At 54.1% G+C, this 12,204-nt stretch overlaps 1 protein-coding gene across 1 annotated transcript; it reads right to left on the reverse strand.

Annotated features, from left to right (window-relative positions):
* Nucleotides 1-5,949: 5,949 nt before the first annotated feature.
* On the reverse strand, nt 5,950-9,327 carry TAF9B (TATA-box binding protein associated factor 9b). Its single transcript, XM_082323602.1, has 7 exons — nt 9,251-9,327; nt 9,093-9,174; nt 8,718-8,854; nt 8,509-8,643; nt 7,600-7,681; nt 6,899-7,012; nt 5,950-6,455 (listed from the first exon to the last, which is right to left on the reverse strand). Exons 1-7 carry the CDS (start codon nt 9,299-9,301, stop codon nt 6,289-6,291), a joined length of 768 nt encoding a protein of 255 aa, XP_082179728.1. The 5' UTR covers nt 9,302-9,327; the 3' UTR covers nt 5,950-6,288.
* Nucleotides 9,328-12,204: the final 2,877 nt, after the last annotated feature.

Here is a 12,204-nt window from a genome sequence, read left to right on the forward strand (position 1 = left end):
TTCCACGAAGTTAGAAACTTGCTAGCCGTATGGGAATAGCGTAGGAATTTTAACTTGGTTTTGTAGCTTTAATAAAGTAACTACTAAAAAACCCCTGACTTTCAATTTTACATTATTGTGTACAACAAACCAATTAAAATGGGTCTCAAAACTCTTCCAGAGGCTCGCTTCTCTAAACGTAGGGGTTTTTTTCCTCTAATGGTAATACCGATTTGCAGGATGCTGCGGTAGCGCCGTGCCTTCCCTGAGCCTACGTGTATCTCCTGGGGCTTGGCGCAGGAACGCCGACTGCGTGGCTCCTGGCTCGGCGCAAGCCGAGCAGGCTTTTCTGCACAGGGGCTGCTCAGGCAGGCCTTTTATAAGCACCAAAGGCTCAATAAAACCAGTATCGGCATTAGTTTCTTTCCCCTCGCTCTATTTACAAGCTTGTTCCTCTTCTGCGTCCCGCGTGGAGCAGAACTCCTGGGCGTTGGTAGCGAAGCAGGGTTCGGGCGGTGCCTGGCGGGGCTCTCGCTGCCGGAACCGCGCCGCGGTGCCTGTGCAAGCGGTCAGCGCGGACGCGGTCCCGCGTGGTCGCTCAGGAGCGATTCCCATCATTAAGCAAGGGTTCGGCAAGGGCCCCCGCTCGGGCTGGAGGCACCCGAAAGGCGCTTGCCCCACCAGGGCAGCGAGGTGGCCGGCAAGGGCCGTGCCGAGCCGTGCTAAGCCGTGCCAAGCGTGCCGAGCCGTGTCAAGCCATGCCGAGCCGTGCCAAGCGTGCTGAGCCGGGGCGAGCCATGCCAAGCCAAGCCATGCCGAGCCATGCCAAGCGTGCCAAGCCATGCTGAGCTGTGCCAAGCGTGCTGAGCCGTGCTGAGCCATGCCAAGCCATGCCGAGCCATGCCAAGCGTGCCAAGCCATGCTGAGCTATGCCAAGCGTGCTGAGCCGTGCTGAGCCATGCCAAGCCATGCCGAGCCATGCCAAGCGTGCCAAGCCATGCTGAGCTATGCCAAGTGTGCTGAGCCGTGCTGAGCCATGCCAAGCCATGCCAAGCCGTGCTGAGCCATGCCAAGTGTGCCGAGCCGTGCTAAGCCGTGCCAAGCGTGCCGAACCGTGCCAAGCCATGCCGAGCCATGCCAAGCGTGCTGAGCCGTGGCGAGCCATGCCAAGCCAAGCCATGCCGAGCCATGCCAAGCGTGCTGAGCTGTGACGAGCCGTGCTGAGTTGTGCCGAGCCATACCAAGCCATGCTGAGCCGTGCCAAGCCGTGGCGAGCCGTGGCGAGCCATGCCAAGCCAAGCCAAGCCGTGCTGAGCCGTGCCGAACCATGCCGTGCTTGCAGCCATGCAGCGGGCATGGAGCCCGTGCGGGCCGCCCCGGGCGCGAGTCACGCCAACGCCCGGCGCCGTGGGCCGCGCTCGGGGCCGCGCTCGGGGCCGCGCTCAAGCCGAGCAGCTTCGTTTTGCGTGGGTGCGGTGCCGGGAGCCCGACAGCCGCTGGCGAGCTGCCCCGGGGCCACCGTCGGCCCCGTTATACATTAAATATTATATACACAACACAGCTATAGATATGGGGGGGGCTTTGTAGAGCATAGGTACATAAGCATACGTGTCACGGCGTGAACACGTGTGCACGCGTGTGAGAACATAAATTTAGTTACACACGTCTTAGAATATTATGTATATAAAGGAATAGGTGTTTGTGAGCGTTGGCTGTGGCTGTGTGTCTGTATGTTGTATAAACGCTAGCTAGTATGTTACAGGTTATGTGATATGTCATATAAGGAGTTATATGGTTTAGATATATAAAATATAGATAATAATATATAATAATAATGTATAGAATGTATAAATATAGACTCATAGACTCATTTAGGTTGGAAAAGACCCTTAAGAGCATCGAGGCCAACTGTGGTTTGGTGTTTTTAAAAAAAAAAAAAAATATATATATATATATATATACACACACACAAATATGCATATTAAAAAATGTGTGGTTTATATATAAGCTATATGCTATATGAGCATTATACAAGATAGTGTTATATGTTCTCTATTACACTGTAAGTGTTATAGTATAGTATATATGGCATATTGAATATATTTTTATATACACGCCCCCTTCCCATGAAAGGGTCTCTGAGCCGGTCAGTGCATAGAGTATTAAAGATATATATATGTATGTATGTAAAAGTATGGGTTTCTATGTGATTTAGATACACTATATATGTAGTATATATGCTGGATAATGTATATCATATATATGTTACACATTTTATAGTAATATTACGTATTATGGGCTATGTATGGGAGATAAAAAAAGGTTCTCGGAGTCGGGTGGGGAGAACACACACACACACACAGACAGACACACACACACAGACAGACAGACAGACACACAGGACGAGATGGGCGAGCCAGAGTGAGCGTGGGGGGTGTGTGTGAGTGTGTGTTATAATGTATATGTATGTAATATATTATATAATTCTATAATTACAACTAATGTTCTAATATATCTGTGTGTGTATATATATATATATATAATAAGCAACAATGTATGAAGCTATTATGTACTATATATCAAATATAAATGTGAATAATAGATTATATGATACATAATATATAACATATGGCACATATAGAATACGCTGGATATTATGTATTATTTTATATATATATAAAACTGAAAGTGTCTGAGACTGTGCACATTTACAGCGAGAGTGTAAATGTCGGAGTGCGTATATAAAATCTGTGCGAGAGAAAAGAGTGTGTGTGTGTGTGTGTGTGTGTGTGTGCGCATATGTAATATATAAAGGGGGGCTGAGTGTGTTTCTGTGCGTGCATGATTAACTAGTGTATACACACCGGTTTCTATAGGTACTGTCTATATGTACATAAAAAGAATAGCTGTGGGGGAGTTTGAGAGTGTATAATGCAATTTTATATGTGTATGTATACATACATACAGGTGTATGTGTATACATATATATATATATCTCTCTCTTAAAAAAAAAAAAATATATATATACCTGCTGTCTGTGTCTGTGTCTGTGTGCACGCCTGCCTGGGTCTATCTATCTTCTCCCCAGGAACAAGCGATAGGACGAGAGGGAACGGCCTCAAGCTGCGCCAGGGCAGGGTTGGGTTGGGCATTGGGAAAAACTTCTTCCCCCAAAGGGCTGCCAGGCCCTGGCCCAGGCTGCCCAGGGCAGGGGCTGAGTCCCCATCCCTGGGGGGATTTAAAAGCCGGGGAGATGTGGTGCTTGAGGACACGGTTTAGTGGTGGGCTTGGCAGCGCTGGGTTAACGGTTGGACTCGATGATCTTAAGGGTCTTTTCCAACCTAAACGATCCTCTTATTCTATGACTCTGTGTGTGTCTGTGTGTGTCTGTGTGTGTGTCTGTGTGTGTGTGTCTGTGTGTGCATGCATGTCTCTGTGTGAGCATCAGTGTGTGTGTGTCTGTGTGTGTGTGTGTGTCTGTGTGTGTGTGTGTCTCTGTGTGTGTGTCTGTGTGAGCATCAGTGTGTGTGTGTGTGTGTGTGTGTCTCTGTGTGAGCATCAGTGTGTGTGTGTGTGTGTGTGTGTCTCTGTGTGAGCATCAGTGTGTGTGTGTGTGTCTGTGTGTGTGTGTGTGTCTCTGTGTGAGCATCAGTGTGTGTGTGTGTGTGTCTCTGTGTGAGCATCAGTGTGTGTGTGTGTCTGTGTGTGTGTGTGTGTGAGCATCAGTGTGTGTGTGTGTGTGTCTCTGTGTGAGCATCTGTGTGTGTGTGTGTCTGTGTGTGTGTGTCTCTGTGTGAGCATCAGTGTGTGTGTCTGTGTGTGTGTGTCTCTGTGTGAGCATCAGTGTGTGTGTGTGTCTGTGTGTGTGTGTCTCTGTGTGAGCATCAGTGTGTGTGTGTGTGTGTCTGTGTGTGTGTGTCTCTGTGTGAGCATCAGTGTGTGTGTGTGTGTGTGTGTGTCTCTGTGTGAGCATCAGTGTGTGTGTGTGTGTGTGTGTCTCTGTGTGAGCATCAGTGTGTGTGTGTGTCTGTGTGTGTGTGTCTCTGTGTGAGCATCAGTGTGTGTGTCTGTGTGTGTGTGTCTCTGTGTGAGCATCAGTGTGTGTGTGTGTGTGTGTGTGTCTCTGTGTGTGTGTGTCTCTGTGTGAGCATCAGTGTGTGTGTGTGTGTGTCTGTGTGTGTGTGTGTGTGAGCATCAGTGTGTGTGTGTGTCTGTGTGTGTGTCTCTGTGTGAGCATCAGTGTGTGTGTGTGTGTCTTTGTGTGCATCAGTGTGTGTGTGTGTGTCTCTGTGTGTGTGTCTCTGTGTGAGCATCAGTGTGTGTGTGTGTGTGTGTGTCTTTGTGTGCATCAGTGTGTGTCTCTGTGTGCGCACACCCGTGTGCGCGTATCTGTGTGCGTGTGTCTGGGTGTGAGCGTCAGCGTGCGTGCGGCTGGGTGTGCATCAGTGTGCGCGCCTGTGCGTGTGTGTGTGCGTCTGTGTGTGTGCGTGCGTGTGTGTGCGTCTGCGTGTGTGTGCGTCGGTGTGTGCGCGTCTGCGTGTGTGCGGGTCAGTGTGTGTGCGCGTGTGTGCGTATGCGTGTCTGTGTGTGTGTGTGCACGCGCATCTGCGTGTGAGCGTGTGTCTGTGTGTGCGTGTACGTGTGTCAGTGTGTGTCCATGTGCATGCGTGTCTGTGTGTGCGTCTGTGCGTGTGCACGTCTGTGTGTGTGCATCTGCCTGCGCATCCGCGTGTGTGCGCACCTGTGTGCATCTGTGCGTGTCTGTGCGCATCCCAGCGCGCATCCCTCTGTGTGTGCGCCTTTGTGTGTGTCTGTGTGTGTGTCTGCGCGTGCATCTGTCTGTGTGTCCTGTGTGCACATGTGCATTTTGTGCGTGTGCGTGCAAATAAACCCCCAGCAAAGCAGCGGGGGCCCCCGGGGCCGCGCGCCTGCAGCACCCCCCACCCTGCCCGCCCACGCAGGCGTGTACGTAGGGTGCCTGGGGGGTGCGGGGCCAGCGCCCCCGCCTCCGCCGCCCCCCCGGGCCCCCCCGGGCCCCCGCCTTCGCGGGGCAAAACCGCAACACGCAAAACGACGCAGCGGTCGGACAGGGAGCCGGCGGCAGGCGCCAGCCCGGGGCGAAGCGAGGGGGCCGCCCCCCAGCATCCCCCCCCAGGAGGGAGCGCCGCGGCCTGTGTCGCCCCAGGAGCTGGCGTACGCGGTCGCTTGTCGGCCTTTAAAAGCGTCGGCGGGAAAGGGTGATCTTGCCTCTGCGGCTGAGCCCGAGCTCGTGCGGGAGCTCTCCCCGCCTACGTCGGCCTGAGAAAAGATGCCTCAGGAAGGGCAGCACGGGCTGAAGCCTCTGCCAAGAGACGCTGTTAAAGCCCCGCGCCGCTTGGCTTATGCTTCAGTACATAAACACACCTGAGATTGATTCAGCCTTGTAGTAGGATCTCGGTACAGCCCAAAAGCGTCCGCAGGGACCCCAGGCAGCGAGTCCGACACCCGCAGGCATCGCTCGCGCCATTCGCCCGTCGCCAGATCCCGCTGCGTGCCCCGCGGGCAGCGACGCTCCGTTCCACGCCCGCGAGCACGAGCTTAACGCAGCGACGCTGGCAGAGGTGTGGCTCTTCGGGCATTAACACAGAACAAATCTTGGCTGGGATTTTACCTCTTCTCCGGCTTTGGAGTTGCGGGTACTGGTGTAGGCGTTCAGGCCAAGAGCAGCCACGGATGAAGGGAGAGCGGAGCTCAGCCTACGCGAGGAACCCCCTCCTCTCCCTCTTCTCTGCGTTTGTACCGTTACGAGAGACCCTTCGCGCCCACCGAGCTGCACAGCGTACGCACCGACACGGCCCAGCAGCACCACATGTATTTGGGGGAAAGCAAACAAAGGCTGATATTCCCCAGCTCTGTCCCTCCTCACCCAGGACGCCGTTCTGATGTCATCTGAAATTAATATCTACATCACACCACCCGGTGTTTTCTAAAAATTATTTTTACTCGGCACGGGGCAGTACTACCAGCACCGGGCTCCCCAGGCTGGAGAGACACGGACACGTCTGTTAGAAATGAGGCGACAGAGAGGCGAAGACTGCTCTCCTGCGTAACAGTGACTGCTGCCGAGGTCCAAAAGACACAACGGGCCACGGGAAAAGATTAGTTGCTTTTTCCTCTTTCCACAGGCAACGATCCCTCTCTCACTCCACCCCCAACCACGATTTAACAGAGTATTTACACGCCCTCACGCTGTTTACAAAGAACTCTTGGCAGAAACCTTGTCAGACTCGAGGTGAACCACTGCAGAGCGCAGGGGATCGGACAGTCTCTTCACAAGTTATCATAGTCGTCATCATCTTCGTGCTTCCTTTTCAAGGGATTTGATTCACTAGATGTATTCTGCGATGATACCATATTCGTAGTAATAAGAATGTTCTTCGGTCCAATTAACGAAGGATTAATCAGGACATTCTGAACTGTCGGAGTAGTTGGCGTGGCTGTGAAAAATAAAAAAAAGAAGCCATTGAATGAAAGGCTTGAAAAAACGACAGCTGATTTTCCCACACGGAAACAGAACTTCCAGCCCAAGAAAGCAGCGCGCTGCTAGAACATTCCCGGCTGAAAGCCCCAGAATGATCCTGAGGGCGAAGCAAGAGAAGACAGGAAAATGCTTGCGGGTGAGCCCAAAAGAGCGAGAGAGCGCAGAGGGGGCAGCTCCGCCGTACGGGAAATCTGCCTGAAACGCCCTCCGTCCTGGTGGACGCCACCGTGCTAGAAACAGGAATTGAAACTACAAATTACTGGAACGACCAGAGAGACACAAAAGATGAGCAATATCAAAAAACAGAAGAGGTGACGTAATTTATTACTGTCAATTAATTTCTGTTCTGCTAAGAAGAACCCCAAAAAGCGCTGCAGACCTTCACAGCTCGTGCTTTACCTGACTTGACGGCTGCCTGAGAAGACGGGATCTGAACGGTGAACCTCTGACCGGTCAGCGACACCGGGGTGCCGACTTTTGTTGAGACGGATACTGTTTGTGCTGAAGGCGTACCTGAAATGCAAAACAACTCAGTCAAAAGACAAATTAAAAAAAATATATATACACTTGCACTCGTAAATTTGCGTTCAAAGGGGAACCTATTCTTTTCAAAGCAGTGGGAACGCACGGGAACGCACTGATGCTGGATGTGTCAGGTTTTCAGGCAGAACTGCACATTTACTCAAGACCTATAAAATTCTAGGCTACAAACACAAACGCTAATACGTAAGTGCACGTGTTCGGTCATAAATTTTGTCAACCTTTTAAAAATGGATTTTATTTAGTGCTATTTGTAGTTCAGTGTAGTGCTTACATCGAGGGAAAAAAACCTCCAGCTTATGTAAGTTCCTTGAATAGTCTCTTCACGTACAGAAGTTATCACAAATAGAGGAATAAAAATACAGAGTATCAGTAACGTATATACGTATCACAGATCACAATAATCTTTATGAAACGAATTTAATTTTTGTGTCCAACAGCACTAAGTTCAGGGGGCACCCAACACGTCCTCAGTGGCTGAAGGACGCTTTAAACCACTCCTCGTTATTTTTTTCCGTCATAAAATGTACACGGGAAGCCCCAACCCAGCTGTTTCCTACCTAGAGTAGGAGTGCTGGGCCTGCTGCTCACAGCACCAACGCTCAGGCGAGGGACTGTTATTCTCCCTGCAGAGGAAGAGACCTGTCGACAGAGAACATTCCGATTAGCATCCCGTTGGAAATTCACAGTTCCTAACGGGAGAAGAAACGGTTCTTCCCACAAAACCCCGGAGCGCCTATTTCACAGCAACGATACAGGATTTGTGTCCCAACACAGGAGTTCTCAAAGGCTTCGTGGGGTGAACGTCACCGGCGTGAGCCGGGGAGCTCCTGGGCGTGACAAAACGCCAACGATCGGCCAGGAGCTGACCTGGCAAACAGCACGCGGGCCGGCCCGGTCCGCTCCTACTGGAAGGAATAACTAGAACATTTTAATCAACAGTTGTTGTTCTGCTCTGCAGCCAGCATCGAGGCATGCCCCGTGTCAATACCTGGAATCGGACCTTAAGCTCCACTTTTAAAATTCTTCCTTTAAAATGGAGGAAATAAATATGAAATCCCCCACACCGAGACATGCAGCATTTCCAGCAAGCAGAGCAAATCCTCTCTTTTCCCTCTAAAGCAGAAATGACTAAGGTATAAGTACGAAATCTCCTTTAGCATCTATACTACAGCCTTACTTTTGCCTTTTACAGTCTGATACGCAACTTGACAATTTTGCTTTAACACTAAAAAGATTCACAGGCGCATTTTTTAATACACTTTGCATTCGAAACTAACTAACAGCAAGAATAATTGCAAACTCCTAGAGGTAAAGACCATCGACCTGGTTTCAAACACTATTTTGCCGTGCGCAGGCCAGCATTTGCCCGCACGGACCCTTCACAGGTGGGGAAAACTCTAATTCCAAGACCATTCCTGACACAGAACGTGGGCATGAGGAGGATCCTTCCCTACCCCAACCCTTACCTTCTTCTGCAAGGACTTCAGCCTGTAGTTGGGAGCTGTCAGGCAGTACCTGTCGGGCGGGAGCCGCGGTCCAGAATAAGGCTTTATCAACGGCAACGGCGTCTGATTTTTCTGCCTTGCAATATCTAACAAGAACTGGAGAGACACGGTTACGTTCCCACCTGTGGCCTTTTATCGTGTTCTGTTATTATCGATACGGTTTTACTTACATCTCTTGGAGGTGGAGACGTAAAGGACTGGTCTGTTCGGCACTGGATCGCCAACCTCACGTCATCTGCATCGACGCTGGATTTCTTTGCGTGGCTGGAGTAAATTTTTGCATCTTCCAGTATAGTAGTCACGTACCCTTTGGAAAACAGACCCTCTCATTGCGGCTGGATTAAAAGAAATCAGCCGTGCCCCCCCGATCCCACCCGGCTGTCACCGACAACGACAACGCTGCTTCCTCCGCGGTTATTTTAAAGACAGCCGCCCCAAGGACCGCGGCTGCAGACGCCCTTCCCTTCCCTTTTCCCCCTTCCCTTCCCTTCCCCACCCGGCGTCTCCCTGGCCCCAGCCCCCGGCCCGGCCCCGCCGCCGCTTACTGTAGGCGAACTCCAGCATCTGGTTGATGACGCGCGGCTCGTACTCCGTGATGCCCATGTCCTTCAGGATCTGCGCCATCACCTGCAGGGCGGAGAGGCACCGCTCAGCTCCGCCGCCCCGCCCCGGCCCGCCCCGGCCCCCGCCGCCCCCGCCGTACCTGCGCGTCTTTGGGAGCGCTCTTGGGAGACGCCATCTTGGCCGGCTCCATCGCTTCCGCTCGCCGCAGGACGCCGCTTCCGGTCGCGTGACCGGGGAGCCGCCAGCGCGGCTACGGCGGCCGGGAGGGCGGCGGTTGCCATGGAGACGCGGCCTGGTCGGGGTCGGGGCCGGGGCCGGGGCCGGGGCGGGCGCAGGCCGCGGCCGCGGCGCTGAGGAGAAGCCGTCGCCGGGCTGCAGCAGCCGTTGCCGTTCCTCCTGTCTGTGCCAAAGCAAACGGGCCCTCGGGGCCCCTAACAGCCGCGGCACAGACGGGGCGTTCGGTGCCCAGCGGCCGCTACGTGTGCGCCCCGCGCCCCGGGGCGGACAGCGGCGGGGGCGGGCACAGGCCTCGGGTTAGGTGGGGCTTTTATCCTGCCTTTTAAAAACTACATTTCTGCGGTGCAGAAGTTCTTTTTAATAAAAATATTTAGCGATAGGCGAGGGCACAGCCCGAGCGCGGTGGGTTCAGGGGCTCGGCCCCCGCGGCCCGGGCTGCAGGACAGCCGCGGCGCCAGCCCGTCGCCCGGCGATGGAGCAGAGGGGTGCCTCACTCCCTCAACCACTGCCGTCGCCACTTTGTAAGTTGTCAGCGTTCCCTGGATTAAAGAAAAATGAGAATTTTGGCAGCGGGACTTTCGAAGCGTGTTTTCCTGGCAGCCAAAGGATCCCTACATACGTTCCATGCAAGTGTCATGAAAAGCTTTGCTCGTGCTTTCTGAGGCAAAACAGAACAACAACAAACTTGTTTTCTGGTGATTTTGTCAAGCAGGGGGATGAGCAGCATGCCAGAAGGAGTTGCAATAGCGGTGTCATTAGCCGTGCCGGCCCAAACGAAGCAAGGTCTGGAGGAGGACGCGATATCCGCGCCAGACGGGCTGATGCAACGGGGAAGAGAAGCCAGCCTCCTCGGAGAGCAAGAAGAAACAAACAGCTGTTAACTTGTGATCCCTCTGATTCATGCCTGCAACGCGTTGCAAAACGTTCCAGCAGCAGCGAGACTCTGCCTCTGCTTCTCATCGATACCACGGGTGACGGCTCGCACCGGGCGGCCGCGCGCTCAGCCTGCCTCGCTGTAAATGCAGCGTTCAAATCCGGCTTGGCCCCCGTGTGTCCGTGCTGGGGTGGCGGCCGGCGGCTGGCCCCCCGCGCCGCGGGTTTGCCGGTGTTGGGGGGTGCCAGACTCGGCCCGAGGCGGGGCAGAGGCAGCCCCGCGGCTGCGGCGGCGGCTGGAGGAGCTGGAAGACCCGCGTCCAGCACGCGCCGGCGCTGGAGGTGCAGGCGGCCGGAATGCCTCTGCTGGGCTTTGGCTGGAAGCACTGCAGCGTTGTCGTCCAAGTCATTTGACTTTCATGAGTCAGAGTATATTACACAAAAACATCCTGCGAGGAGGGAACGGAGGATGAATTCCAGACACTGACCTTAGACAACAAACAAAACCCACTTTTTTCCCCTTGTTTTAGGGGAGAGGGGGAGGGGAGCTCTTCCACCGTGGACTGGATGCAGGCTGTGGATCGGGCTGAAACTTGGCATCACTGGGTCTGCCGTCACTGCCGTTTATTCCCGATGAGGTAAAAAAGAAAGTTTCTTCGCCCTGCCGAAGGGCTCTGGGTTTACCCCCAAGAGCAGGCAAAGACCCTTCTGCCCCCCGAGATCCCCTGTCCGTGCTGTGGCGCCTTCCCCACCAACGCCGCCGCGCAGGGGTGACCGCAGGCGGAGCGGCACGGCCACGAGCTGCGGCTGCTCGCAGCATTCCTGCCTGGAAACCAGCGGCGAGGAGAAGACACGGAGAGCCAGTTTCCCCAGGGGAGATATTCATCCCTGAGGCCACAGACGCTTTCCGTGCGGGCAGCTGAGCTGGAAGCGGGTCAGCCTGGCCGTGAAAGCTTCCTCCCCAGCGCCAGCCCTCTGGGGCACGGCCGTGCTGTGAATGCCTGCGTTCAGCTGGCTGCGGAGGCAGCGCGCGTCGGCCGGATGAAAGAGCGGTCACCCTTCGTCTCTGCCCGGACACTGGGGTTTCTTTCAGCATTGGAAAACAGGAAACTGGGTCACGGCCGTGGCCAGGCCGAGCGCCGACTCCTCCGTCTGCCGCCGCCGAACCGGGGACGTTCGTCAAAGGCGACTCTCCCAGCTGGGAGCGATCTGCTCGAATAAATAGGGCCGGCAGCCGCACGCTGTCGGGCCCGTGCGAGTGAGCGCCGGCCGGGGCTTCGCTCCACTCGGGGTGCGCCCTTTAAATCACCAGTGCAGAGTTAAGTATTGGGGATTTCTTCTCAGGCGGATTTTGCAGAGGTGTTTAAGGCGCAGCAAAGCAAAGCCTTGGCACACAGACTGCTTTTCTTTTTTTGAGGTGTCCAGGCGCCTAAACCTCTTGTAAAACCCCACAGCCAGCGCTTCGGCCCCTTGGAAACGGCAGCAGCCATCTCCCTGACGCTAGACCCAGGGCTCTGCCAGCACAATGCAGTGACAGTGCTCAGCACCGGCCTTTTGAGCCCGAATCCCGCACTACTTGGCTCTGCAAAGTGCTGCCTTTTGAATAGTCCTGCGGACAAGAAAAACTGCAAAGAGCAGAGCTCCGAGGAGAAGGGAGGAGGTTTGTTTTGTACCGGGCACCTTCTGCCAGCGCCCCAGTTCCCGCGTTATGGAGGGATTTCCGAGGACCGTGGCTGGACCATCCTGCTGCTGAGCCGAGCGGCGGACGCAGCCTCTCCGGTGCCGAGCGTCCCTGCTCTCTCCGGCCGCGTGCAGTTCACCTCCAGCTTCCCGGAGCCTTCCCTTGCGTTTTCCCTCGCGCTGGCCCCTTTTCCCCTCGCCTCCCCTGCGCTTTCCAGCTCATAATCTCTGATCTTTTCTGAAGTGGAAAGTAAATCAGGGCCAAGTGCCAGACTGTCTCATTTTGAAGACTGATGTTCAAAT

The sequence above is a fragment of the Platalea leucorodia genome (genome assembly GCF_965183815.1).
Source record: "Platalea leucorodia genome assembly, chromosome: 10".
Taxonomy (NCBI): domain Eukaryota; kingdom Metazoa; phylum Chordata; class Aves; order Pelecaniformes; family Threskiornithidae; genus Platalea; species Platalea leucorodia.